The sequence below is a fragment of the Penicillium robsamsonii genome (assembly GCF_028829455.1).
Source record: "Penicillium robsamsonii strain IBT 29466 chromosome Unknown utg000005l_segment0_segment0, whole genome shotgun sequence".
Lineage (NCBI taxonomy): Eukaryota > Fungi > Ascomycota > Eurotiomycetes > Eurotiales > Aspergillaceae > Penicillium > Penicillium robsamsonii.
The window spans coordinates 4,324,164-4,350,675 of record NW_026643223.1 but is presented as its reverse complement, the minus strand read 5'-3'; the positions used below and the strand labels follow the sequence as shown (position 1 = coordinate 4,350,675).

At 49.0% G+C, this 26,512-nt stretch overlaps 12 protein-coding genes across 12 annotated transcripts; 7 read left to right on the top strand and 5 right to left on the bottom strand.

Annotated features, from left to right (window-relative positions):
- Nucleotides 1–244: 244 nt before the first annotated feature.
- On the top strand, nt 245–3,880 carry N7447_009677 (Major facilitator superfamily domain general substrate transporter; the record flags this gene model as incomplete). The annotated part of the gene is made up of 6 exons (XM_057233939.1): nt 245–347; nt 396–971; nt 1,031–1,533; nt 1,586–1,882; nt 2,282–2,932; nt 2,996–3,880. 6 exons carry the CDS (start codon nt 245–247, stop codon nt 3,878–3,880), a joined length of 3,015 nt encoding a protein of 1,004 aa, XP_057083481.1.
- A 1,025-nt stretch (nt 3,881–4,905) lies between these two features.
- On the top strand, nt 4,906–5,490 carry N7447_009676 (uncharacterized protein; the record flags this gene model as incomplete). Its single annotated transcript, XM_057233938.1, has 1 exon — nt 4,906–5,490. The coding sequence occupies one exon, from the start codon at nt 4,906–4,908 to the stop codon at nt 5,488–5,490; it is 585 nt and encodes a 194-aa protein (XP_057083480.1).
- A 1,158-nt stretch (nt 5,491–6,648) lies between these two features.
- N7447_009675 (sugar O-acetyltransferase) lies at nt 6,649–7,450 on the top strand (the record flags this gene model as incomplete). The annotated part of the gene is made up of 3 exons (XM_057233937.1): nt 6,649–6,749; nt 6,797–7,033; nt 7,087–7,450. 3 exons carry the CDS (start codon nt 6,649–6,651, stop codon nt 7,448–7,450), a joined length of 702 nt encoding a protein of 233 aa, XP_057083479.1.
- Nucleotides 7,451–7,878: 428 nt separating this feature from the next.
- N7447_009674 (uncharacterized protein) lies at nt 7,879–8,097 on the top strand (the record flags this gene model as incomplete). The annotated part of the gene is made up of 1 exon (XM_057233936.1): nt 7,879–8,097. One exon carries the CDS (start codon nt 7,879–7,881, stop codon nt 8,095–8,097), a length of 219 nt encoding a protein of 72 aa, XP_057083478.1.
- Nucleotides 8,098–8,169: 72 nt separating this feature from the next.
- N7447_009673 (Maltose/galactoside acetyltransferase) lies at nt 8,170–8,649 on the top strand (the record flags this gene model as incomplete). The annotated part of the gene is made up of 1 exon (XM_057233935.1): nt 8,170–8,649. One exon carries the CDS (start codon nt 8,170–8,172, stop codon nt 8,647–8,649), a length of 480 nt encoding a protein of 159 aa, XP_057083477.1.
- Nucleotides 8,650–9,384: 735 nt separating this feature from the next.
- N7447_009672 (Major facilitator superfamily domain general substrate transporter) lies at nt 9,385–11,041 on the bottom strand (the record flags this gene model as incomplete). Its single annotated transcript, XM_057233934.1, has 3 exons — nt 9,385–9,981; nt 10,037–10,773; nt 10,843–11,041. 3 exons carry the CDS (start codon nt 11,039–11,041, stop codon nt 9,385–9,387), a joined length of 1,533 nt encoding a protein of 510 aa, XP_057083476.1.
- Nucleotides 11,042–11,854: 813 nt separating this feature from the next.
- On the bottom strand, nt 11,855–13,711 carry N7447_009671 (Major facilitator superfamily domain general substrate transporter; the record flags this gene model as incomplete). The annotated part of the gene is made up of 5 exons (XM_057233933.1): nt 11,855–12,665; nt 12,715–12,855; nt 12,916–13,263; nt 13,320–13,417; nt 13,478–13,711. 5 exons carry the CDS (start codon nt 13,709–13,711, stop codon nt 11,855–11,857), a joined length of 1,632 nt encoding a protein of 543 aa, XP_057083475.1.
- A 640-nt stretch (nt 13,712–14,351) lies between these two features.
- fpaI (putative methionine aminopeptidase, type I) lies at nt 14,352–15,726 on the bottom strand (the record flags this gene model as incomplete). Its single annotated transcript, XM_057233932.1, has 5 exons — nt 14,352–14,452; nt 14,514–15,060; nt 15,122–15,435; nt 15,501–15,534; nt 15,592–15,726. The coding sequence occupies 5 exons, from the start codon at nt 15,724–15,726 to the stop codon at nt 14,352–14,354; spliced, it is 1,131 nt and encodes a 376-aa protein (XP_057083474.1).
- A 760-nt stretch (nt 15,727–16,486) lies between these two features.
- On the bottom strand, nt 16,487–17,799 carry N7447_009669 (C-3 sterol dehydrogenase/C-4 decarboxylase; the record flags this gene model as incomplete). The annotated part of the gene is made up of 2 exons (XM_057233931.1): nt 16,487–17,149; nt 17,224–17,799. 2 exons carry the CDS (start codon nt 17,797–17,799, stop codon nt 16,487–16,489), a joined length of 1,239 nt encoding a protein of 412 aa, XP_057083473.1.
- Nucleotides 17,800–18,788: 989 nt separating this feature from the next.
- Nucleotides 18,789–20,569, bottom strand: N7447_009668 (ubiquitin-conjugating enzyme E2; the record flags this gene model as incomplete). The annotated part of the gene is made up of 8 exons (XM_057233930.1): nt 18,789–19,667; nt 19,721–19,889; nt 19,947–19,958; nt 20,017–20,113; nt 20,164–20,185; nt 20,251–20,345; nt 20,429–20,462; nt 20,537–20,569. The coding sequence occupies 8 exons, from the start codon at nt 20,567–20,569 to the stop codon at nt 18,789–18,791; spliced, it is 1,341 nt and encodes a 446-aa protein (XP_057083472.1).
- Nucleotides 20,570–21,608: 1,039 nt separating this feature from the next.
- N7447_009667 (uncharacterized protein) lies at nt 21,609–21,898 on the top strand (the record flags this gene model as incomplete). The annotated part of the gene is made up of 3 exons (XM_057233929.1): nt 21,609–21,698; nt 21,763–21,844; nt 21,870–21,898. Coding segments are annotated over 3 exons (201 nt in total), but the record flags the coding sequence as incomplete, so codon positions are not given.
- Nucleotides 21,899–22,115: 217 nt separating this feature from the next.
- Nucleotides 22,116–25,984, top strand: N7447_009666 (GTPase-activating protein LRG1; the record flags this gene model as incomplete). Its single annotated transcript, XM_057233928.1, has 5 exons — nt 22,116–22,514; nt 22,573–23,989; nt 24,051–25,133; nt 25,190–25,476; nt 25,529–25,984. 5 exons carry the CDS (start codon nt 22,116–22,118, stop codon nt 25,982–25,984), a joined length of 3,642 nt encoding a protein of 1,213 aa, XP_057083470.1.
- Nucleotides 25,985–26,512: the final 528 nt, after the last annotated feature.

Genomic DNA, 26,512 nt, shown 5'->3' with positions numbered 1-26,512 from the left:
TTACAGGCTTTTAAGAAATGGCGTATCAAAGCGTCCGTTAGAATGCCACATGGCGTTTCTTATTTGTTTTCTTGGCTCAGCTTAGGCCTTTCCAATGGGTACTTTGGGATGGCGTGCTATGGCGTATCCTACATCACAGCTTGCGTGCTGAATGGTCGATCATCCCTGCAGAGCTCAGATTTAAAACTTGATGTAAGGAGCGCGGTTGTTCTTTGAATCTCTTTTTCCTTGTACGTCGCACATCATGGGGTTACCAGGAACCAGGCTCGGGGCTTTCCGCGCATACTTCTTTGGATACTTTGTCTGTACGGCGGGTTTCTTGTTTGGATATGACACCGGAATTGTTGGTAAGTGGAAACGAACATCCCTTTGATCATCGCTGACAGTGTTGATAGGTGGTATCCTCGAGTTCAAGTCCTATGTCGATGATTTCGGCTATACGGACCAAACAACCGTCAGTGCTGTGATGGTAAGCTTGCAGAATGTCGGTGCATTCCTATCGGCTTTAGGAATCTTCTGGGTGTCCGAACGGTACGGGCGAAAGAAAACAGTCCAGGCAGCCATGACGGTGTTCTGCCTCGGTGTGATTCTCCAGGTGGTACCTTCACACTCACTCGTCTGCTTCTACATTGGGCGGTTTGTCGCTGGCCTAGGTCTCGGCGCAGGCACTGCGGTCGTCCCAGCATACAACGCCGAGATGGCGCCCAAGGAAATCCGAGGCAAGCTAGGTTCAGGAATGCAATGGCTCTTTGCACTGGGTGTAATGCTGAGCTACTGGATTGACTATGCTGTGAAGCTCACACTGCCCGTCTCTTCAAAGCAGTGGCAGATTCCCGTTGGTCTCCAGATGGTGCCAGCTGGAGTTCTTGCCCTGGGCCTCTGTGCTATGCCTGAAAGTGTACGCTGGTTAGCCAAGAAGGGTCGTTTTGATGAAGCATGGGAAAGCCTGGCATGGATGCGAGCTAGTGAAGGTAGTGAAATACCCCCTACGAAACAACAATGGGGCACAGTGCTAATCAGCACTCAATAGGCTTGGAAGTGAAGGCAGAGTTCAACGAAATTCGAGTTGGGCTTGAGGAAGAGCGACGAGCCACCGAGGGATTTAATAAGCGTGAGCTTCTCGAGCCCGCCAATCGCTACAGACTGCTGCTCGCCGTTTTCATGTTCTGTGGTCAGCAGTGTACCGGCATGACCGCCCTTGCTTACTTCGGCCCTCAGTTCTTCAAACTGCTGGTCGGCAACAACACTAACCAGTCCCTTCTCATCACTGGACTTTTTGGCGCCGAGAAGTTTGTCACAGTTGGCATCTATATCTTGTTCTTCTCCGAGATGTGGGGACGCAAGCCGACACTTTGGATTTCAGCTCTGTTAATGGCCGGTTGCTTCATTATTGTGACAGTCGTCAAGGAAACCACCCCAGAGCCCGATGCAAAAGCCACTTCAGCTGGCATTGGCATGGTGGCTATGATTTTCCTAACCAACTCGATCTACCAATTCAGCTGGGGGCCATTGCCGTGGCCATACACCGCCGAGGTAAGTAATACTCTTCATATATCACCCGTTCAGCCACTGATTGAACATCTAGATCTTCCCAACACGAATCCGAGAGATCGGAACCTCGGTCGCAGTATCAACGCAGTGGCTTTTCAACTTCCTTTTCTCCCTAGTGACACGCTACATGATGAATTCGTGGGGCAGTTACGTTTTTCTTTTCTATGCAATCCTGGATATCATCATGGCAATCATTGTCTTCTTCTTCGTTAAGGAGACGAAAGGGAAAAGCCTTGAAGAGATGGAAACCATATTCCACAGCAAGGCTGCATTTGATGTTGATGCTGTCCGGCGGGATGCGTTCAAAGATGTAGCTGCGGAGCAAGTTAATGTACATAACAAGGCCGTAGCCCCTTGACTTTATATCAACTAAAAACAATAAACATCTCTCTTATAACTAGAAGATTCGAACACTATAAAAACTATGGCATTTAGGCAGATAGCCGTAGATTGACCAATCACAGACCTCAGGATTGATCTAGTCTAAAACGGGGCACGGATACGAGAAAAAGCCTCGTGGCACTTTTTCCTTCTGTTTTTTATCTTTTGAATTGTCGAGCAGGGTGTGGATAGCAAAACCATCTAAATTGCTGATCAATTGGACGCGAATGGGTAAGTGGATATCTATGCTACCCGCAAAGTATGAGTCCATGACTGACAATGGGGTGTAGGCTATTCTGAGGTACAGTCATTTTGGGTTAGGAGATAAATATACCTGACAGCTTGGTAGTTCCGTTGCCATCTTTGTGGCGTGAGCTTCAACATCATCTTTCGCCTACAATCTGGGGAGCTAGACGTGCCTGGTCCTGATTGGGTCCAAAAACAATGCGACGAGACAGACGACGATTCTAAAGATGATGAATACACGGCCCAGGATCTTGACTATCAATCCCTCAAAGATTATGAGGACGATGAGCCATATGAATATGACTCTGATTACGAATCTGATGACATGAGCCTTGGCAGAGAGGATATGCCTGACAAGGAACACAGCGAAGACAGCAGTTCTGATGCAAATGACGACCCGGAAGGTCAAATGTACTACAACTGGGTATTGCAAACTTTCAATCCATGGAGCGCTACGATGAGAGAATCCCAAATGCCCGTTGGATACTTTGATACTCCAATGTCAGGCTACTCGGCTGATGCTATCTCACCCGAGGAGGCGAGAGGCTGTCGCACCGCCCAGTTCCTGGTACACAAAACCACTCAAAGGGATCTGTGGAAGGCTGACCAGCTACATGAGCCCTGGGAGATCAATGGAGATTGGTCTTTATCTGGAATTTGCGACGGAACGCCGTCGCGCGATTCAAGTGACCCAACAGTATGGCCCGCACGAAACGGGATCCAAATTGTAGAGGCGGACAATGTGAAATTTTCAGTGAGTTCATGTCTCCAATGCTTTTTTGGGCCGGCTTGGCAGCACAACCCTGACACTTGCCAGTACCAGGAAGGTATAGAAGCGGATGATATAGCCATGCCATTCCATCCGTGGTGCTTTGATATCTTCTGCCGACAATCCAAAGTCCAGTTTCAACGTGTCAACGCCGCAGGTCTCATGACCTGGCGTAATGCCGAATTTGAATGGGATGCATTTAGATCATTTCCTCGAGCCAAAGAGGTTAGAAGTGCATGGGACCAGTGGTGGGCCCATGAGACTGGTAGCGAGTATCTGGTTGCCAATCCTCTTTATGTGCCCGGACTTCCAGAACTTCTTCTCGCCGCGGTGAAGAATGAAGGATCGCCTTCTTCATCTGACTCATGTCATGAGATTAAGTCGTCTCAGCCCGTGACGAACCTCCCTTCCGCATCTCACCATAGCCCGGCCGACTTTCTCTCCTCACTTCCCTCAGAAATTCAGCTCATGATCATCGGCTATTTAGACTCTAAGGATGTCATTAGTCTAGGTCTTACGTCTAGGGCATTCACTCAACTCCCAAACTGTGTGTGGTACGGACTAGTACGCAAAGAAATGCCCTGGTTGTGGGAAGCCTGGGAAGAATCCGAATGTATACACAACCCTTCGCCCTGGACAATCCTAACAACAGCCGATATCAAGTGTGTACTCACAGCACGGAGTGAGTATGCCCGGGCCTTGGTTGACGATTCTTACACACAGCTTGCTGCCGAGAAAGCTGCCGAGCACCGATTTGCTCTGTCCACGACCATACCAGACCAGGTGAAATTGCCCCGAGTAAATACTGACTGGCGTCGTGTGTTTATGCAAATCCAACTCAATTGGCATGAGCTCAAGGGGTTACGGAACCGACAGAGAATCTGGGTGGATGTGGAGGAGGCTGTGAGGCGTATTTGCAAGTTTGATCCATAGTGCACTGAAAATCATGTACATCTGTTCTATGATATTGCTGGCAAGATCAATGTTTCCCGAGACTCTGCATATTTGGAGCCCTAAACCGATAACATAGATAAGCTGGCAGTTATACCTAAAAAGGAAAGCCATATCTTTTCTCCACCTCGTCATCGGTGAATTGTCGGCAAAAAAAACCCGCTTCGTGGTGGTGACCTTGATATATATGTATCTACGGAGTATATGTACCGGGTTTTCCCCGGCGGGTAAGGCTTTCCTATTTGATCTGCCGCCGCTTTTGCGAGGGTGCTCAGGCTCACAGTAGATGTCAGCATGGGCTCATATCAGCGATCATGCTCAATTCAGTCACGTGCAGAATAACTGCGCCCATTTTTCTTAGCATTTCTGTAACGGGCCCGGCTGGGATCACGTGAGGCACGTGCCCACAACACATATAAACCCTCATCAACGGCAGATAGTCACCCTTTCTCCAAGATTGATGTAAACAGCATGTTGGCCTAGCCTAATTGAATCAATAAAGCTACAGCCCTTCACACTACCATTTCTGCAGTCCTTCCTACTCGCGTGTCCATACCTACATTCCTATCAAGGATCCTAAAAAGGTTATAATAGCCAGATCATGTGATATTCCTTGAATAGTAGTCACGTGCATTCTGCTTATTCAGGCTAATACTATTGGAGCCTTGTATATTAGGCCAAATGCGGGATGACCATCACGTGGCGATCACTCACTATTTTGGGGCCACAACCTGATTGGTCTGTTGCCCTGCACTGCCAGCATCACTCCTGGATGGCTCAGCAGTTGCGGGCCAAAGACGGTGCATTTGATTGCCCCAGAGGCTCGATGGGCATACTTAATGACCTCAGCCATGCGAACAGATCCCAGTGACCCTTGATTCGAACAGGGCTGATTCTTGACTGATCTGAGAATCCAGATATTTAATGAACTCACTGGTCTCGGGTTCTTGGAAACTAATCACAAATCTACTCCGAATGATACCATTCTCAATTTCATCATCTTCATCATGAATCCAGCTGCACAGTATATCATCACCCATAGCTCCTGGCGCAGCCACTACGATGTCAGCACAAAAGACAAAACACACCTCTACCGCGTCGCCAGCTCCTCCTTCACACCAGGAAAGCCGGATCTTACTTTCCACCGCAGCGCTGACTCCAATGGGCCCATTGCGGGAGTGTGTAAGTTCCGACACTTCTCCTCAGACTGCGAGATCGGTCTAGGGGACCCCCAACGGCCCAACAAAATGGACTGGCAATACCTACACAAGGAAGGCTTTATGAAGCGCACACACTGGTTCTGCATGCAGCTGGAGGATGGCACAAAGCAAACTTTCACCTGGAAACGAACCCACTCGCTTGGCACCGGCTCGGAAAACTATAAACTAGTCGAGGAGGCCAGGCAGACCGTGGTGGCGGTCTTTTCTTCCGGCGGCACCTTTTCCAAAACCACCGGCTACTTGGATATCTACTTGCATCTAGGGCCGCAGTTTTACCTCATGGCGCTTATCTCGCGACTTGCCATTGTCGAGAGGGACAGTCGACAGAGGTCGGCGGGGGCGGGCGGCGCTGCAGGTGGGGGAGCGTGTTAGGCCAAGGCTTGAGGTTTCATTAATGGCGTTCGGTATATCACATAATTACGAAGCCAGGGAAATCTTAGCGAGAGTTGCTGTTTATTTAGTGTTACATTAGCTATGATACCCTCGGCACGACTGCCACGTTCTTCTGGATAGGCTTTACTAAATATCTTGGACTGCTTTACTACCTGTTTTGCTTTACGGTCATATATATAGAAAAGTCAATTCGCACATCTCACACCTTGTTTACAGTGATATTCGAAATCAGATTTCTAGTAGCCGAATACAGGCACAGACGCGAACCTCTATATTAGGGTATTTCCTTATATTATATTTTTTATATATACCTATAGCTCGTAATAAGCGATATACAAAGCCCCTTTATTTTTAACTATTTTATTCAATTTATGGTGGTTGATAGAAGTCTTCTAACTAGACCGGAAGGTTTAGTTCAAAATTCCTAAACGGGAAGTTTTGGTCCAAAATGCAGACGTCTTCTGCATTTTCGACCATGCTCTTCTCCTGCATTTCGGACCAAACCCTTCTCCTGCATTTTATATCATACTAAACTTCTACATTTTAGTTAGACTTCGGCAGAACCCATTTTGGGTCGGATGTGAAGGGACGTAGCCAGTCTTGATTCAAACTAACTAAGCCGTTTGCAGTTATCTAAAAGCTTAAGGAAAGAAGTAGGAGCTGACGGGGTCGAACGTAAATGCACTGGCCGTTACACCTATTAAGCTATCGAATAGGAGTGCTATGAGAGCCCCACGGGAGCCCCATGGGAATCCCACGGGAGTCCCATAGGAGTCCCATTTTATAAAGAGCTAATCAGATTTAGGGGTATCTGTGATCAAGTTAGGATAACTACTCAGGGACGTGCTCGGTTTTACTCAGTGATCGAAAAGCGGCAAGGGATGAGCACTAAAACGGAAACGGAAAGGTCTCAAGTAACGGATAAATGTCCTTTGAACATGGAGACAGAGTCACCGACTCCACCAGTTGGGAAACGAGAGTGAATCGCCAAGGAATCATCGCATGGGCCCCATGTGAGCATAGCGGGGTTTTCTCATACAACATACATAGTCCAGGATACCCCTGGATGCCGTTTTCCTCTGGCAATAATTAGTCTTGGCACACACAGACAATACAATCTGTCTCTATATCTTCAAAATGGCCGCTACTGAGAAACGTCCAGAGATCATCGAGCTTGCTCGGGGACTTGCGCGGGTGCCTATGTGCGAGGACTATGAGCGAATGATATCTGGAATGATGTAGGTATCATTCACAATATACTTACAATGGATTTTTAACAGTTTAGGTACAATCCCACCATCCCAAAACTCCAAGAGGCGCGGCATGTGTGCCGGGGACTTGCTGCCGACTACAACAGCCTGGACGCCAAGACAGTGTCCTATGACAAGATCGGCGACAAGCGCCTTGAATTATTGCGGAAACTCGTCGGCAAAGTTGGAGATGGGACATTCATCGAGCCACCTTTTTTACCAGACTACGGATGCAATACTATGATTGGAAAGGACTGCTTCTTTAACTGGAAGTGAGTCTGTCTTTTCTCCTCGTGTCTCATCAAAACTTACCAACAATTCCTAGCGTTACCATACTTGACACCAGCCTAGTTGTCATCGGCGACCGCGTACAGATTGGGACTGGTGTTAGTATTATCACGGCTGGTCATGATACCAGCATCCTGTCTCGCCGCAAGTTCGTTGAGTTCGGCCATCCAATCTTTATCGAAGACGACTGCTGGATTGGAAGTAATGTGATTATTCTGCCCGGTGTTCGGATCGGCCAGGGCTCGACGATTGGAGCTGGATCTGTTGTCACTAAGGATATCCCGCCGTTTTCTGTCGCTGTTGGCACTCCTTGTCGCGTGAAGAAGACAATTCCATCGGCGGAAGAAGAGGAGCAGGATCCTGATAATCCGTACCGCAATTTGGTTCGTGAGGATCGATAGATCTAGATTTACGGTCGGAAATAATTAGAATAGATCCATTCGTTCTTTTTCTCGATATGATATCCAAAACGCTACTGTGTCCCAAGTGATGGTGGAATTGATCAAATACATACATATCTGGTATTAGATATGCTGACTTTGGAGCAATCAATGAAAGGGACATCACTAGTAAGGAAAAGGTCGCAGGACTGGAAGAGACAAGACACGTAGGTAGTCGACTCGATTTATTATCCCACACTTCAAACTTCAAACATTTTACTTGCATCTGCGCGTTCCTCTCTCCTTGACACGGCAATCACATTTTTCTCACACCCTCTCCCGCTCCATACTTCACATCTGACGCTATTTTGCTCCCTGTCACATCCAGTCGCTACATGTTCAGCCATGTTCTTTCAATCAGACGATCCAACATCATCCATGACTCTACCATGTCGCGATCACCACCTCCATCGCTATCGTCAATGTTGCGCATTCCTCTTGCCCTGAGACGCACTGGCACGCAACGACCTACCACGGACGAAACATACATCAGCTGGCGGCATCATTCCCCGTCCAATGAGCCAGTTACCTGGTATGATACCCGTGTCACTCGCGTATATGCTCTTCGCTACTCGAATGGCAATGCTAGAACCCGTGGAGCACCGTAACCTAAGTATCAGTACACGAAATATGGAACTACTGTTCCACTCGTGGTCCACAAACCCTGTGCAACTTACCTGATGACAAACGGTCCTTTCTCAGCCGACCGCAGTCACGCCCTATACCAATCTTTCGGTCGAACCCTCCCTCCCTCGCTGAACAGCGTCCCCGATGAGGTACGCAGCGAAGGCGATATCCCCACGATACGTGACGTACTATCCTATGAGGCCGTACGCACCGAAGCCGATATCGCAGCCGTGCTTGACGCGCTGACCTATGACATTGGCCTACGTTTCCTCGCGGAAGCAGTCCGCAAAGCGCCAGCATCAGATGAAATCGCCGTGTATGCTGAGGTTCTCACGCACAGGATGGGATACAATGCCAGGCGGATAGCAAGATGTGGCAACGTATCTACAATGATTTCAAGAGGGCATACAGTCGGCCTTTGGTGGTTGACAGCACACCTGCACAGACCGTCCAACCAAGGACACAGTCGACGACAGATGAGCCAGCCACAGTTCAAACAGCAACAACCCGGACGATACCTCCCTAGCCAATGATGGCCCGTAATGCGAGCGGTGAGATGACTCTAATCTCATGAAGTGCATTGGGCTTGCATGTACAAAACGATACTGACCTTGCGTCATTATCTGACTATCCGATGAAGGAATAGCTGTGAAGGACACGCTGTGTTTGCAGAATTTGGGATTTTGTACCTACGGCGCACCTTCTACTATGTCAGTCAATTTCGACTGATCCTCACAGTGTTGGCAGATGCCATCAACCCCTGTGTCATCGGACCTGGGTCACAGGCCCGTCTTGGTAGATAAGCAGCATCAGCTATGAGTAATACCACAATCTTTCTCCATTTTCATTGTCGAAGTACATATTGAATGGGCAGAAACGTCCTATCTACCAATACCCCGAAATTCCGCTGTTTGAACAACAGAAAAGACCTCGAGCTCATCGCTGAGATGCGATCCATCAGCGCCATTGAGAACCTTAGAATGCCCCAAACCCCCTTTTTCACTGAACCTTGGAAACTTGGAAGACATAACCTGGGGAACCTTGGAAACAGTTACGAAGATCTAAGTTAGAGTTTAGAAAACCACGGTTCCAAATCACAGTTCCAAGGTTACCGAGATTAACTAGTAACCATACTCGAAAGAGAATACATATGTGCTTAACATCAATTGAATTGTTGAGGCTAGACAATGTCCGCGCTGGGTATGGAATTCTAACATAGACAGATGCAACGAACAACCAGGGGACCAAATATTTCGTATAGTAAACACTTAAACAAGATACCTGAAACCCTTGCGCATACGCAACGACTCGTCTGGGTGATCGATGATATCATTCTGGGTCGATCCTTCTCTAGCATTATCAGAAAGCTCACTCTCCTCGAGTTGGTGGTTCAAGCTGAGGAGCATCGAGCGGAAATACCAGCATCCGGCGACTGTGACACCGAACATAGCCAACACGATTCCGTAGCTGGAGCGGTATCCGTTGTCCGACAAGTCCCAGACGTACGAGCCAGCGACGTTGCCTAACTGACTGAAGGCGTTGATCATGGCAATGGCGACGGCTCGCTTGGCGGGAGGGCGTGGGAAGGAGGAACTGATCCATGAGTAGAATACAATGAATCCTGCATAGGAACCAGCCTGCAGGAATAGTGCGACATAGCGAGCGGCAACATTGCTCGTGGCCATGCAAATAATGAAGCCAACAGTTCCCATGCTTATCGGGCCGATGATATGCCAGACCTTTTCTTGTGTTTTATCCGCGTGCCATGCGTTGACGACGGAGAAAAGACAAGCGAAAACCCAAGGGGGAGCGCTCATCAGCAGAGTTGGAACATAATCGAATCCGAGAGTACCAGTGAGGGTAGGCTGTGAGTAGGTCAGTAAAAAGTTCCAATTGGTCGTTTGATGTGAAAATACTTACGAAGAAAGCATTGAAGCTGAGGCCGACCACATAAGCAACAAAAGTGAACATCATAACATAGATCTTTGGGTCGTGTAGAGCGAGCATGAGGCCTCCAAAGGCACCAAGCTCTTCGCTGTCGGTGTCGGCCTCGCCGACATCCTCGAGCATGCGAAGTTGCGCAACTTGACGCTCTTCCTCGGTGAAGCCGCGTGCATTGTGCGGCAGATCAGGCAAGATGAATGCGGCTAGGATGGCCAGGAACATGGTCACCGAGCCCTCGATCCAGAAGAGCCAGCGCCAGGCGGCGTGGCCCAAGACGCCTTGCATGTTGGATAGGACACCGGCACCGACGAGAGCGGAGAATGCATTGGAGATGAGGTTACCACAGAACAGAATAGCGTTCCGGGTAGTCAGTTCCCGGCGTGTGTACCACTTGGAGAGGATGAGCAGGGCTCCGGGCAGGAACGCCGCCTCGACGAAACCCAGCAGGAAACGGACAGCCACCATATCGCCAAAATTCTTGGTGTTGCCGGACAAGGTGGAAATCACACCCCACAGTAACATTGCCACGGCGATGTAGAGTGAAGGCCGGGAGATGCGGTTGATGAACATGTTGGAAGGTACCTGCATGATGATGTAGCCGACGTAGAGGATACTCAGACATGTGGAGTAATCGGTGTTGCTTAGGTTGAGATCTTCCTGCAGACCCTTCAGACGAGCCGCTGCCATATTGTTTCTATCCAAATAATTCATAACTGCGGAACGGGTGGTCAGTGTGAAGTTCATGTATAGATCGAACAATGGCGAGGTTGAGGGCTACTCACTATAGATGGCGACGAACAGGCTGCACCGGGCATCGAGCTTGCGCTTGAGCTGCTTCTCGACGACTATCCGACGAGCTGGGTCTATCTGAGACATGTCATCTTGCTTTGGTGAGGCAATGTGTTCGACATTTTCACTCTGTTGCTTGTCGGCGTCGATCTCTATCCGGTCATGGTTTTCCCGTGAAATATGGTCCGGCATTGTGTGTGTGATATTGAGCAAGGCCAAGTAATCGGATCGGACAAGAGCAGATGCTTGTATTTAAGAAGAAATAAACCCTCTTCCCCGGTATGGTACCCCCACGCCGAGAATGGTACATTGTAGATACGCGGGGGTTCGAGTGGGGCCGAGTCGGGCGAGTCTGAGCCCTTGGAACGAGTGTTCCGAGATTCGGGCTCAACCAATGATATCTCAATCCATAGTATGATGTGTGGGAATTCCCCGGTCTAGCCGGTGCAAGCTGGCGAGCGAAACATCTGATAGGATACGCGTGAAAGGGATGAAAATTAGGGGAAAGTTCACCCCGTGTTTATCGGCACGGGATCCCTCTTAGGGAGTCACGGGATCACTCGGCTCTCGGTCTTCACTGGAAGACGACCGAAAACCCCACAGTCAGAAACGGAAGAAACCGGTCAAAAGAAGACAAAACGAGAAAAACAAGAACGGTCAGAGCCGATATCCACATCGGCACACGGCATACGAATCGATTACCTCCCCGCCTCTCCGCAGTTTATCCTCCTTTCTCTCACCGAAGCCAGGAATGAGATCATATCCCCGGAAAGCCAGTCCAAAAGAACGTGGGGAAAAGCTACACATGCAACACTGTATGTTAAACCGGGGGATACGGGCTGGAGTATCGCGGACGTCCGAAAAATCTGAAAAAGCTTGACAAATAGATTCTCGACTTTCTATCCACTGGCGTATTACATTCCAAGCACAACCCGGCATTCACCCGGTCCCCCCACGCTCGGCCTGCCGATATTTTGCCGGTTTCCCAACGGAATGGCGAGTAGCTTACATTACATGGACACCAGTGGCTTCGGCCTGCTCTGTCAGCTCAATTTCCTCCATGTGGTCATCCTCATGCCAGCCTTCCCGATCATCCTTGACCAGTCGGACAAAGCAGACGTCAAGTATAAGCGCGATGGCACTGATGGCAACCCCGAAGAAAAGTGCCGCTCGATACCCTATTATTTGGCTGCCCGAGCGGCGGGCAATTTGCACCTCGATAGTGGATGCAAACCCCAGTCCCAGACTGTTCCCGTAGAGATTCAAGGTGCCAATGACTGACCCGGCAATTCCCTGCTGATTTCGACGGACGGAGTTACTAGCAATGATCTGGCCAGCCGTGTACACAAAGTCCGGACAAAATGAGAACAGGATCACGGACGGGAAGATCTGCGGCCAGTAGGATTGGTGGATGGGCACGGTCGCCATGAGCACATTGGAGATCAAAATCGTGACGGTTCCAATCGCCATGATCCATTGTGCGGCCATTCGCGGGATCATCCACGCAGCGAGACAGGCAGCGCCCGTGGCGCAGATCACAAACGGGGTCCAGCCCACGGCAAATTGGAGGGGGGACCAGTGCCAAACCTTTTGGAGCCATAGGACCTGGTACCAGATCAAGGTCCCTACGGCCATGTAATTGAGAAGCACGACAAAGAGCAACATGAGGAAGGATGGGGCTGTGAAGATGTCGAGTGGCATAATGGGCTCTGCGGCGTACTTCTTTTCCCAAAGCAAGAAGCCCCCGAATAAGACGATTGAGCTGATTAAGAGAACAATCTCATAGGGGGTTGACCAACCGACACTTGGTGCTTGACTGTGGGAATGTTAATATGCAATGGACTGGGCTGTTATCAACAACCTACTTCCAAACAAAGCTAAACAGGATCAACGAACTTGTCCCAAGAGCCGATCCAATACAGTCGATCTTTCCATGCCGATCGACCGGTGGTTCTCGCGGACTCAAAGCCCACAGAGGAGTGAATGTGATAACCCCAAGACAAGCACTGTGTCACCGAGCGATTGTTAGTACTTTCTAACCCCGGTCGATCGAATGCATGACCTACATGAAGATGAAAAACCACTTCCATTCTGTCTGCTGTAAAAAGGCGCCCAAGAACAAGGCCCCGAAATATCCTCCAACCGGGGCCGACGCACCAAAGAGACCTAGACTGAGATTTCGCACGCGACCGGGGGGATTCGTACTGGATATCATAGCCACCGCGTTAGGCATGATGAGCGCACCTCCGAGACCAGCTAAAGCCCGCATGGTCACAAAGGCGAAGAAGTTGTTACAAAAGGCGTTGACTAGAGTACACATGGTGAGCCAGGCACCCCCGGCCAAGACAAGTTCTCGGTGGCCATAGACATCTCCCAATCGACCACTAACCAATACAAAGGTACCTTGGGTTAGACTGTATATATGTTAATGAGAGGTACCTCACAAAGGTCTCGGTGCTCTGTGCCTTACGCATAGCTAGCAGCAATCCACGAGGCATAGGTGTCGTTAACACCCAATGATTCACTCAAGGCGCTTCCTCCGGCAATACCTGCAAAATTGACTGTCATCTACTATTGTCAGTATCGGGGGGGTTCATTTCTGGACAAAGTTGATGGTCCAAACTATACCTGTACAACGTTAGCCAGAATAAGCAATGTAGTAATGACCACTCGACGGGATTTGGTCGTCCGACTAGGCAGCGCCCGTTCAAAGACGGGCTGCCCAACTCTAGGCGCTAGGTTGGCTACGGAGACCTGTGTGTCTGGGACATATTCGGCTGGGGGGCTTAAGTCTAACTCGCGGGGTAGAGTAGACGATGTGACGGGCTTAACGTCATTGCGAATAGCATGTAAGAGCGACATGATGTGATAATAGAGAGGAATGTTTTTATTCCTTATGAAAACTAAATGGAAGATCGTGAGTAGATTTAAATAGACACCATCGGACCGGGGTCAAGCTACTGATGAATGAACGTTAACGCTCTGAGTCATTCCAAAGTTCTCGAGGGGTCACAATCCAACTGGACATGGATATCTGCAACCCTGATTGATCAGCTTCGCCGTTCTAGATGTGCGGAAATGCGGAAATTTCGGATACAACCTCCAATGTACCTGTCCTGTCTATACGGGGTCGGGAAAGAGGAAGATTTGTATTTCTATCTCTATACATGTTCTTATTTCTGATTTACTCTAAGTGTAGTTTAATCGGCCCTAACGAACTGAGATGTGGTAGTCTTTGGCATTACATACCTATATGTCAGTAGACTATTAAGGTCGTCATCCTATAACGCTAGGAAGAAGAGAAGACACGTGAAAAGACATGTAGAAAGACACCCAAAAGGAATAACTGAAAGGTATACGAAAAAGACTACACAGGGTCACTATGATAGGGACTATAACCCAATCAGGATGAAGTTCAGAATGACATAGATCGTCCGCGGTAACTAGGTAGCCCCCTGTACGGGTCGGTCTCGACTCGCCCGTGCATACTTACATGTGTATCTCATTTTGCAACCTCCGGTATGGGGATTGGCCCTCCTGGAGAGTTCTCCAGTCTCGCCGTCAAAACCTCGACGCCTGTCTCTGTGACAAGCATAGTATGTTCTATTGATTTCCAAGTTAGTATCTAGAGCCTGTAACTGTCCTCTGAACGGTCTGTACGCACCGAATTGGGCTGTCCGTTTGCCGTCCACAGTAACGTTTGTCCAGTCATCTGGCCAATATACTTCTTGACTGCTGCCCAAAGCCAGGATAGGTTCAATCGTGAAGGTCATCCCAGGTTTACATGTTCCCACAGCCTTGTTCTTCGCATAGTGAGGGATCCAAGGAGGAGGATGGAATTCTGTGTTGATACCGTGCCCACCCCAAGTCTTGACAACGACAAGGCCCCTAGAGGCTGCATGCTTCTCAATGATCTTACCAAACTCTCGAATTGGCACACCTGGTTTGATCACCTCGATGGCCATGTCCAAAGCCTGCCGTGTCGTTTCAATCAGTCTGATCGAATCCGGATCTGCTTTGGCCTTGTCACCAATGTAGTAGGTCTCGTTTAAGTCTGCATGATATCCGCCGTGGTAAAGAGAAATGTCGAGGTTCAGGATGTCTCCATCAAGAAGAACCCGCTGATCGGGGATTCCGTGGCAAACAACCTCATTTGGAGATGTACACAATGACTTGGGAAAGTTGTTGTAGTTGAGCGGAGAAGGGTATGACTGCCTCGCATATTAGCAACTTGACGTGTTTGGCACAGAAATACAATTAAACCTCGCTTACCTCTCGTTCCACGCAAGCTTTGTGGCAGATTTCATCCAGGTAGTCCGTGGTCACGCCAGGCTTCATCGCCGCAGCAGTTATGTCGAGTACTTCTCGAGCTAGCCGGCACACCTTGCGCATGGCCTCCTGGCCCTTTGCATCCAAGATGTCAATTTTTGTCCTGCTCAAACGCATCTCACGCTTTGGAACACCAGTCTCAGCCCAGTCAGGATGCTTGATTGTTTTGGGAACAGGTCGTCGCGGGGAGAGTGGGTACACGGGTCTGATAGAGCCCGTGTATGGGTATGTTGGAAAAGGGTTGTAAAATCGGCCAGCTATATTGCGATTAGAGAACAAAGTCATGAGTAACTGGTGCATGCCACCTGGATGAGGTGGCTACCATTTTGTGTCTTGTGCATCGCCTTGTGTGTCGTCTGGATACGATCGATGTTAGATTCTCACTTAGAGATGCCTATGTGGAGATAACCTACCCAATTCCTCTTGAAGCAGTCTTGAGAGCAGAAGTAACTGCCTTTGATGTCCTGCTTTAGACAGGTCGGGCATTGCAAGGTGCCTGCTTCCTTGTCGCAATCGCTGCCACAGCACTGTTTCTTGGTATCGGACATTGTCGCAGTTGAGATTTAGCTCTGATGAGCTGCAGGAAGATACGGGAGGACTACTTGGTAAATCAAATTCATGCGTGAGATGTAAGGTTGAGTGAAACAAAGCCCCCCATGTGACCAATTACCTGCATTTGGTCTCCACGGGACCAATGGCCCACTTTCCTATTATGTACTAGACTCGATGTAAACAAGTGATTCTGTATTCCACCTCTTTACTGTACAAATCGTTCACCTGTTGGACCTTCAGACTCTGATATTGATCGTTGATTGAAAGCCCACTAGTGCAGAGCGATAGCAGTCGTGCATGTGCAGATTCTATTGGTGATCTGGGGCGATTTGATACGCAGATTGGCAGTGCTCCGAGACGTCGGTCAAAGAAGGGCATTGCAGAGAATTAGAAGGTTGAAACAAAGCAAAGGAAAGTTTGAAACAGGGGATCAGTCGAATATACTCATAGAAGTACTCTTTTGAGATGTCTTTTGATCTAGTGTTATAGCCATGTGGAACTATAGCCAAGGCTCTATGGTATGTCGTTTCTTATCAAAAGACCTTGAAACCAGTCCTATCTTTCTAAAATCTGATTCTCAACTTTACATTCCTTCAGAATGATCATTTAAAACCCAAGTGCTTGGCAACATTCTTTGCACTTCAGAAAAACTACTAGTGCTGACGGGACTTTCTTGTCTAGTTCTGGGATTCTTGGGCAAACAGTCATATTAATACAGCATAAGATGCCTTTTCAATCTTATGATCTAATTTCGTATTACAGCGCCTTCTTTCCTGCGTCCGCTTGTTGCTGGGCAACAATGTATCCAACGGCACGGGCGATGCCCTCATCCAAGGGCACAACAGGCAAGTAAGCGAGGCGGTGCTTAGCCTTCTCAGTCGAGTAGTAGCGGGTCATGCATGAGTATCGCACTGTCCGGGCAGTGAGACGTGGGGTCTTGCCAAACAATCCCATGACAGTCTCGGCGATACCACCAACACTCTCAAGGAGACCCTCGGGTAGAGCCCAGACCTGCTCCGGCTCAACGACGCGGTTGATCAGAGCCCACATGGCACGGGTAACATCCCAGAAATAGACGGGGGAATCGTTGGTAATGTTGAAAGCCTCGCCGTCCACGCGCTCGTAGTCGAGGGGCCCGCCCTTACCAGCCGCGTGAAGGTCGTAGCTTGCGAGCAGCCGGTGCGCAGCAAGCAGGTGGCCGTAAGCCACATTGCCGACGTAGGTGAAATCGAACAGGTTGTCGTTATCACCGAGCTGCATCCGTAGAACTCTGTCCGAAGCCTGGGATCCGTGCTCCAGGATCTTGTGTGTGACGGTTGTATCCTTCTCTCCGTGGATTCCGGCCGGGCGGATAGCGGCGGTCAGCATCTCGTTGGGGGACTTCTTGTTGTACTTCAGCACGAGTTCCTCGGCATCGGCCTAGATAGACGCAAGGGATCTGATTAGTGATTGATCCCGATTGTACTTCATTTAAAATAATAATAAGAACTCACCTTGGTCTCGGAGTAGTACTCCTTCTGCGCAGGACCCCGGATGTATGGCCATTCCTCATTGACGTTCTTCAGATCACTCTGTGTGTCGTGGACCACGGAGCTGGAGCTAGTGTAGACGAATGCCTTGCACTTACCACCCCAATCGCCGTGCTCGCCACCAGCGACCTCAAGAAGCGTCCGTGTTCCCTCCACATTAACTTTGTGCAGCAGGGGCTTATTGCCCTCGATCATAGATGGCGATGCAGTGTGGATGACAAGATCGGGCTTGACAGCGCGGAAGACCTCCAACATGGAGTCAACGGAGGTGATATCGCCATCATAGTACTTGGCGCCGGGAAGACGGTTGTTGGTGGTGCGCAAGTCAACGACAGAGACAGTGGAGTGGTAATCTGGGTAGCGCGATCCCAGACTTGGGTACTCGAAACGCGCATCGCCGACGGGCTTCGGCAGAGTGTAACTGGGGTCGGTCTCGGAGGGGAAATTCAGCAGGTGATCGACAATGTGCCACCCCAAGAAGCCGCAGCCTCCAACCACCAGGACATTTCCTAACTCCAACGTGCGCTTTTTTGCCGACATGATGTGATTTTTTTTGGTCAGAAGATGGGGGATTGGAGTTGAGTGAAAAGGGGCCGGGGAAGTTGGCGGAGATAATCAGGTGATCCGTGCGGGCCACGGGGGCGCTTGACCTTCCAAGGTTGACAATCTTCTACTTTGCTTCAACTTCATAAGATGAAATATTATTTTCGGTCTACATAGGGATAAGAAGCAGAACATTCCCACGGCACAATGGAACTGGTAGCGGCCAGTTTGTCTTCGCCGTCTACCGGTAAAAGACAACATACGCCAAAATAAGACAGACAAAAATCAAGAAAAAAACCCATACATATCCCATCGAATTCTTCAAGGATCTCACTGCTAGACCGTTAGACCTCATCTCTGAGCACGGTTGGACCGACTCGAAAGTATCATCGAACCCTCTATGTCCATGATGTTCCACTTGAATTGCGCCAAGTAAGTCTTTGGCCAGATTTTTCGGCATGACCTATGGAGATTTTGAATGGAAAAGGTACTGAAGACTTCAGTTCTAGTATGGTTATTTCCACTCTCTCTCTGTGCACTTTTGCTAACCTTGGAAAGTGAAGTCCCTTCATGAGATGGTCCTAATACCTGAAAATTCACGCGCTGCACAACTACATGAACTTAGCGCAGACAATATGATTAAGTTCAAAGATGTAGGTTCATTCATCTCATTCATCCCAGCTAATGGAGCTGCATCGCATGTCTCGTTCGTGTGCTTTTCTATACTTGGTAGGAACTATGATTATAGGAAGTTACAAAGGTCCTTTCTGTGTATCTATGAATACTATTTTGCTAGCAATATCGATCTTCCCGTGTTAAAAGGTCAAAGGATATCACTCAATCAGGGTAATACATAGCGATGGCAGAAAATGATACAGTTCAAGCCAGGTAGAGTTGAGAACGATAGCTGAAGATCACCATAGAGCCTCCTGTATGACACATTGCTCGGCAAATATGCACATTCCAGGACAGTGAGCTGGGTCACCTCAGGACTCCTCCAGAGATGTCCGGAGCTTGCGCCTGTAGAGCCTACGATCTAGTTCCGAACCCCAGCACAAAGCACTCGCCTCTGGGTTGACTGTCATGAGGGGATTGTATGGGGGATTGTCCTCTTCCAGGGTGTTGATGATACCCTCGATGTGTTGACCGATTTCTTCGGCATGTGAAGGAAGGTACATCAACACTCCCAGCTTCGAGACTCGAATGTGATATAGCGGCGACTCGACAAATGCCCGAGGTTGTTCTTCTGGGTGTCGAGGACTGATGTAGATATTGATCTTGATGATGCCACCTTCCAGTTTGGACTCGTTGCGACCAACATAGGTGAGTTTCCAGACGAACGGGTTGTCATCAACCAGTGACAAATCGATAACCTGGGGATAAGCGCTCATTTCTGCCGCAATCTGCTCATGCTGACCCCTCAATTTGACTGCAATGCCAGCTTCCTCCTTAACCAGAACCAGACCCTGGATGGGCCAGCGGTGTGTCTCTTCCATCAATTGGTCTCGAAGAGCCAACAGACGGGTTTGCAAGTCGAGGTAGTTCCATTCCCCGGTCATGGCGTTACCATGGCCTTCAAAGGGCATTTGAATAAATGGTGTTCCTTGTCTCCATGCCTCGCCCGCGATACCTTTCTCAATGGCGTTCTGGTAGAACTCAAGGTACCACAGGAATCGTCGCTTGCAAAAGTCATAGAACTTGCTTTGATTGAGCAATGCGGGTTCGGGTTCAATTTCGAGTTCACTATCTTCCTCTGCGCTCGATTCCTGACCGACCCGTGGTGCCGTTCGGCGGGCCGGGGATGGGGCTTGGAATGCTTGCTCAAGAGGTGCGATGACTGCTAGTCGTAGATTCTCGTGGCGGATCTGGTATGTGAGCATTATCTTTATCCTGGTGAGATAGCGGATAGCGATCCTACCTTGGATTTGTAGATCTCCATATTATTCGTGTCATTTGCCCTGTCGTTTTCCTCAAACCCTGGCTCCAGGGTATACGGGTTTGATGCTAACAGGCTTTGAATTGACAGCATAATAGATTCGAGTCCCTGTGCAGGTGACCATTGTTCGCCTCGGGAACCATGCCAGGTTCTATAGTGATGTTCAGTCTTCATTAAAGTCATCCATATCGTTGGCTTTGGAGCTTACCCCAGGATTGACCTGATGAATGTTATTAAGGGGTTTTGCACAAACTTAATAGTTCACAGGGTGCACTTACAAGCAAACCTTCCCATTGGCATACAGATTAGGACCAAAGCGAGTGCGGCCCTTGTTGGTGGTCCGGATTTTCACTGCCGGGGGATTTGCTGGGTAATCTATTCTGTGATTTAGCAAGTGCCTGTCACAAAAGAGAAGACCATCTTACCTGATGGAATTTTGATGGAGAACTAGACACATCAATATATCGTCCGTAGTTCAAGTGTGCTCGGGCCCTTGGCTGGGTGGGTCTTACCTCATAAAACCCCAGTTCGTATGGGGTGCCTGGAGGCCCGATGATGAGGGCCTGGATATCACGAATGTTGCTTTCTTCAAAACGAACAGTGAACGCTGTACCGAGGTCAGCATGTGAGTCTCCGTGCAGAATAAAATGACTTGAAACGTCCAAGGGACCGAATTTGGAGATCTCATACCAAGTTGCTCACTCCGCTCAACCTGTCTCAACTCCTGTTTCATACGACAATGCGGAGATTAGTGATTGGTCCGGGTAATTTGCCCAAATGGATTGGAAAGGCACGTACTCGGACGAGGCGCAGAGTGCACTGGTCACCCATCTCGTGGGTGTAAGCTAATCATCCACGGGTGTGTTGCAGAGGAAAAGTAGGGAAGAGTAGGGAACAGCTTTAGAAAGTATTGAAATGTATCAAAGGCAAGGGTGTTCCTCAAAGAATGATGAAGGTGGTAAAGAAGAGAAATGAGGGTGAAATGAACCGGGCAACTTTCGACGGCTTGTCTCTTCAACCACCTTTTTTTGTTCTGTCTGTTTTTCTTTTCATATCTTTTCTATTCCTTTTTTTTATGAACAGGCATAGATCCAAGATATATTTTCTGGTCTTTTTCTATCTTGATCTATTCGGTCTCCTCTCGTCATCTTCCAGCCTCCCACTTTCGGGTAATCACATCAACACTTATAGTTGCATGTAATGATCAGCCTGATGAAATCGTTATTCCATGGATCTCTCTAGAAATTTCGAATACAAAATTACATGGAATATATACAGAGTACTACTAGTATCTATTGACCTGTAGCAAATATTCCTCTTGTGTCAGCTTTACATTGGGGAGAAGATACATATCCACTAACAAGACAACGAAGACTACCAATACACTACCAAAATACTACAACATGTGAAAATACTAGAATGATCCATGAATTATATAGACCTATGCTATTTAAGATATCTGTTACAAACGAAAAGTACATGTATTCCAAATTATTGTATGAGTAATACGAAATAAACTAATCTGCAGAATGTTCTATAAAAAGCACAATGGCACATACGGTAGACATAATAAGCTGTGCCTATATGGCAGTACACCGTGCAATTTAGATGTCTGCAGATCCCCTAGTCAAATCGAATTTGATTGAATCTCAAATATACTCTAAATCTCTCAAAATATCCAAAATATCTTAGTATAGCCTCTCCAAGATAAATATAAACATGGAAATTGTATAGACCACGTGACCCAGGGTCCCGAACTAATTAGGGGGGGGGGGAACAAATGCCCAAGCCATCATCTCCATTCCTCCCCAGCCCACTTCCTTTCCCCTCGCACTTGCACCTTATTTTTTTCGATCTGTTCTTGAAGTAGCATTTGCCCGGTTCGGTTTGGGATGATTGTCGCCCGATAATCCCCTGTTGGTCTCACCTTGAAAGCTCTCCCCTCGAAATCGGCCCCCGCGTCCTCTTAGCCTGCGCGATTTTAGACCCTTCGTTCACAACCTTCCTCTATACCGCCTTACCAGTTTGATCCTAGTGATTTTGCGCGCGCATTATTCCCGTCACTACTACATCGGCTACCCCCGCGTGTCTTTGCATGGCGTAAGGGTAAGTATACTCTGGGGAACAACAGTGACCCCGGTTCAACTAGCCAAAGCATGAGATTCTAATTCAAGAATCAGACTCTTGACCGTACGCGCCCAGCCTACCCTCAATTTCCCGCCAGTCTCGTAATTGTGTCGCATCTTTGATTCGACCCTCTGTCTATTTTGTTTACCACGTCACCTCACCCGTTTCCTACTCTCGATTCTTCGCATGCAGCGTTCGGCGTGACTCAACCCAACAAACCCCACCATATCTCTGCTGACGGGGGACCAAGATGCCCCCCGGTGGACTCCCAGCCAGCCTGGTTGCAGGCAACCCCAGCGGCCGTCCCACCGTCGACACCTCTGGCTATGGGGTTAGCTATTCGAAAAACACGCCCACATCTCCCGAAGACAGTTTAATTCCATTTGATTCACCATCAACGCGAACAGCAGGCGCAAGCCCAATTACTCCGGTGAACCAGGAGGATGGGCGCTCAAGTCGTGGCCTAGGTCCTGACCAGGCTGGCTTCCGCGACCGTTCAACACCCCGAGATCGCTCACGAGTGAACGGGCGTCAAAATAAGTCCCCCGGTGCCTCGCCGCGACTGTGCCAAAAGTGCGGTGAATCACTCACTGGCCAGTTTGTTCGAGCGTTGGGCGGTACCTTTCATCTGGAGTGTTTCAAGTGCGAAGTAAGTTGCTTCTAGTTGGGGCTTTTGGGATCTTCTCTAACTTTCATACTACTTTCAGGACTGTGGCGAGATCGTTGCTTCCAAGTTTTTCCCCGTCGATTCAGAAGATTCAAGCGTCCAATTCCCACTTTGTGAAACCGATTACTTTAGACGACTCAGCCTCTTATGTCATGAGTGCGGCGGTGCACTACGTGGATCATACATTACAGCGTTAGACCGAAAGTATCACATCGAGCACTTTACCTGTTCCGTTTGTCCGACTGTCTTCGGTGCTCAGGACTCTTACTATGAACACGAGAGCAAGGTCTACTGCCACTTTCACTACTCAACTCAGTTTGCCCAGCGGTGCCATGGATGCCACACTGCAATCCTAAAACAATTTGTCGAGATCTTCCGCAACGGCCAAAATCAACACTGGCACCCCGAATGTTATATGATCCACAAATTCTGGAATGTCCGGTTATCCCCTGCTGGTCAAACATGGGAGCCTCCACCGGTGGATGAGGATGCCAGCGAAGATGAGCGCAAGCGTATTCGCGATGAAGAAGATATTATGGAAGAGAAGGTCTTTAATATTTGGAACACTCTTTCGACCTTTGAAGAATCGTCCGCCGCTTGCATCTCAGATATGCTGCTTCATGTGAGCAACGGCGCTTACATCGATGGTGTTCTCGTAGCCAAGCGCTTTATTGAACATGTGGAAATCCTCTTCGGTGCAGTCGATCAGCTTGCTGATTATATCAAATCCCATGAATTAAAAGGTGAGTCTCGCGCAGCTGATTTCACATCGTCGGGACCAATCGCTGATTCTTCCAAACCAGAACTTTCCTACGGCCGCGAAGCCAAACTTCTCTGCAAAAAGATTGTCGCTTTCTTTGCCCTTCTATCGAAAACCCAGGAAACCGGGGTACGCAAACTTGGCGTCACCCAGGAACTTCTGTCTCTGGTTACTGGTCTCGCTCATTACCTCAAACTACTTATCCGTATCGGTCTACAAGGTGCACTCAAACTTGAACGGGAGAAGTCTGCGCCAGACGGGTTACATAACTTCCTGGAGCACCTCCGTGATCTAGAGGCATTAGCCGAGCACGAAGATGACAATACACCAGTCGACCTGATGGCTGGAGTAGAAGGCCTGGCTGATCAACTTTCAGATTGTTGTATCGCCTGCAAAGAACCAATTGACGACGAATGTGTTCAGTGGGGCCAGAGTCGCTGGCACATCAAACCGCCTCATCTCTCATGCAAATCATGTGAGAAGGACCTGACTACTGATCTGCAAGACGCATTGTGGAGTGGTAGCGAGGAGCAAGTCTACTGCGGCGCTTGCGCCCATCAGATGAACCTTGGCCCCACTGTGAAGGGCGGTTTCACTTCAGTTTCAAAATTGCAGCAATTCGTTTTCTTACTGAAAGTGGCACTCGCACGGCTTCTCGCCGTTCTTCGATCCGGTGGAACCTTGCCTGATACATCCGGTAAGACACTTTTACACTACCCCCATGCCGCCGGCAGTTTGTCTAACTTGCTACGCCCCAGACGACCCCAACCTCAATGATTACGAACGCAAAGACGGCCAGGGAGTCACATCCCAGGTTCGCCGGGCAAACACACGCCAGTCATATGGCGGTGGCTCGCGAGATGGCTTGGAAGAAACATCCCTTGAGCAGACCGTCGGCGAGATGCGTCGGCTGCGCTCTATTCGCAACGAGCGAACCCTATCCACAACATACAAACGTGCTCGCGCATCCAGAATAATCGATGGACCAGAAGGCAGAAGTGCGCGACCAGGGTCATCTGGCAATGATGGCAGTGACCCGAGGGGTCACGGTTTCCAGATCGTCGAAGAACGGGATGCCAATGGCGAAACCGTTACCGATCTGACTTTCGGGGCCCAGGATGCTTTGACGCTAGATGATATCCCCCGCATTGTTGCGGCTGAACAAGCCAAAGAGCAGCGACCTAATGCCTACAGGCATGCCGGCACGAAACTCATTGGGGGGACAGAGCCGATGCCCAGGTACAACCATGGCCACCAGCGGGGAGTGTCGAGTGGAAATCTGGAGGCCCTCATAGAGCCGACCCGAACCAAGCGGTACTTCTCGGAACTAACTGCTTTGGAATATTTCATCGTTCGCCACGTTGCTGTGCTACAGATGGAACCCTTGGTAGAGGGCTATATCACCATGGAAGAGCTTCTTTCTCTTATTGAGTCGCGCAAACCTACCATATGGAACATCTTTGGCCGTGCCTTCAAGGACAACAAGAAGGCCAATAAAAAGAAGGGTGTCTTCGGTGTTGGCCTAGACTATTTGGTCGAGAAGGAAGGCACAGAGTCAAGTCACGGTGTTGGCCCGGGTGCGCTCCGCATCCCAACCTTGGTCGATGATTCTGTTTGCGCCATGCGGCAGATGGACATGTCTGTCGAGGGTGTCTTCCGAAAGAACGGCAACATCCGCCGATTGAAGGATACCGCGGAGCAAATAGACACCAAATATGAGTCAGTTGATCTGACAAAGGAAACCCCTGTGCAGATTGCAGCTCTCTTGAAGAAGTTCCTCCGCGAGATGCCCGATCCGCTATTGACTTTCAAGTTACACAGGCTGTTTGTCATCTCACAAAGTAAGTTCCAATGCTGTGGTTATCAGTCTAATCGTGCATGCTAACCTGTGTCGCAGAAATGGAGAATGCGGAGAAACAGAGGCGACTACTTCACTTAACATGCTGTCTGCTTCCCAAAGCCCATCGTGATACGATGGAAGTCCTGTTTGCCTTCTTAAACTGGACATCATCCTTCTCGCATGTGGACGAAGAGTCTGGAAGCAAGATGGACATTCATAATCTTGCAACAGTCATCACGCCCAATATCCTCTACCCCAACGCCAAAAACAGTACTGTGGACGAGAGCTTCTTGTCCATCGAGGCTGTCAATGCCCTGATCGCGTATAACGATGTATTCTGCGAGGTAAGTTACCCAGGTTAAGGTCGTGCTAGGCTTATGCTAACTCTATCAACAGATTCCAGAAGACCTACAATCGGTCTTGGGTGATCCAACTCTTTTCAGGGAGAATGCCGAAGTGACCACCAAGGAAATCCTCAAACGATATGGCGATATTGCTCGAGGCAGCTTTTCACAAAAAGCGGACAACGGCGGCGAGACATTCACGATCACCACCCCCAACCGAAGCAATAGCAGCCCAGCTTCCGCGCGTATCGAGACCGATCCATCTCAAGATGCAGCCTGGCAGATGCAGAGTTCCGTTCGCCATGTGCCTGGGCCCACCGGACACTCTCATTCAGTAAGCGCCAACGCCCAGGCTGGACTTGATTTCGCTCCTCCGCCTGCAGCATATCGCCGTGACCGTAGCACCAGCAACGGCAGAGAGCCAATTGCAGGGGCACCTGATGATCAATCATCAAGCGTGGCATATCGGCCACGTCCGAGTGCAGGTGCTATGGGTGTTACTGGGTAGACTGGATCTCCTTATACTCCTCCTGCACAGCTACAACACTGGTATACCATCCAACCTCATCCTCCATCTATCCGTCTGATTCAGTCTCCGTGTAGTGTTTTCTTTCTCGTTTCTTGGGACCTTCTTAGCGTTCTTTTTCTTTTCTTTTTGTCGAGTGATAGGGCTGGTTGACGGAGTTCTTTTCCCTTTATTTTTCCTTCGATGAAAATTCCCCAAAAGTGATCAACTAGCTGCTTGGTCACCATTGATTTTTGTTTTCTTTCTATCTCTATAGTGGCTGGGATGCCATCCCTTTTTTTTCTTCCTCTTTGTTCATCTGCATCTGATTCGAGGGATCAGCCATACCCATATCTGTTCCTCTGGGCCCCATAAATGTCCTGTTTTTCCTTTCTCCCTCGCTTTTGATTTCTGAGCATGCTCATTCTTTTTTTGTGGGCCAGGCTACGGCTATACCTAGACCCCATTTTTCCTTTCTTCTTTACTGATTCTTCTCCCCTGGGCCTTTTGCTTAACAAGACCCTGGCTTTT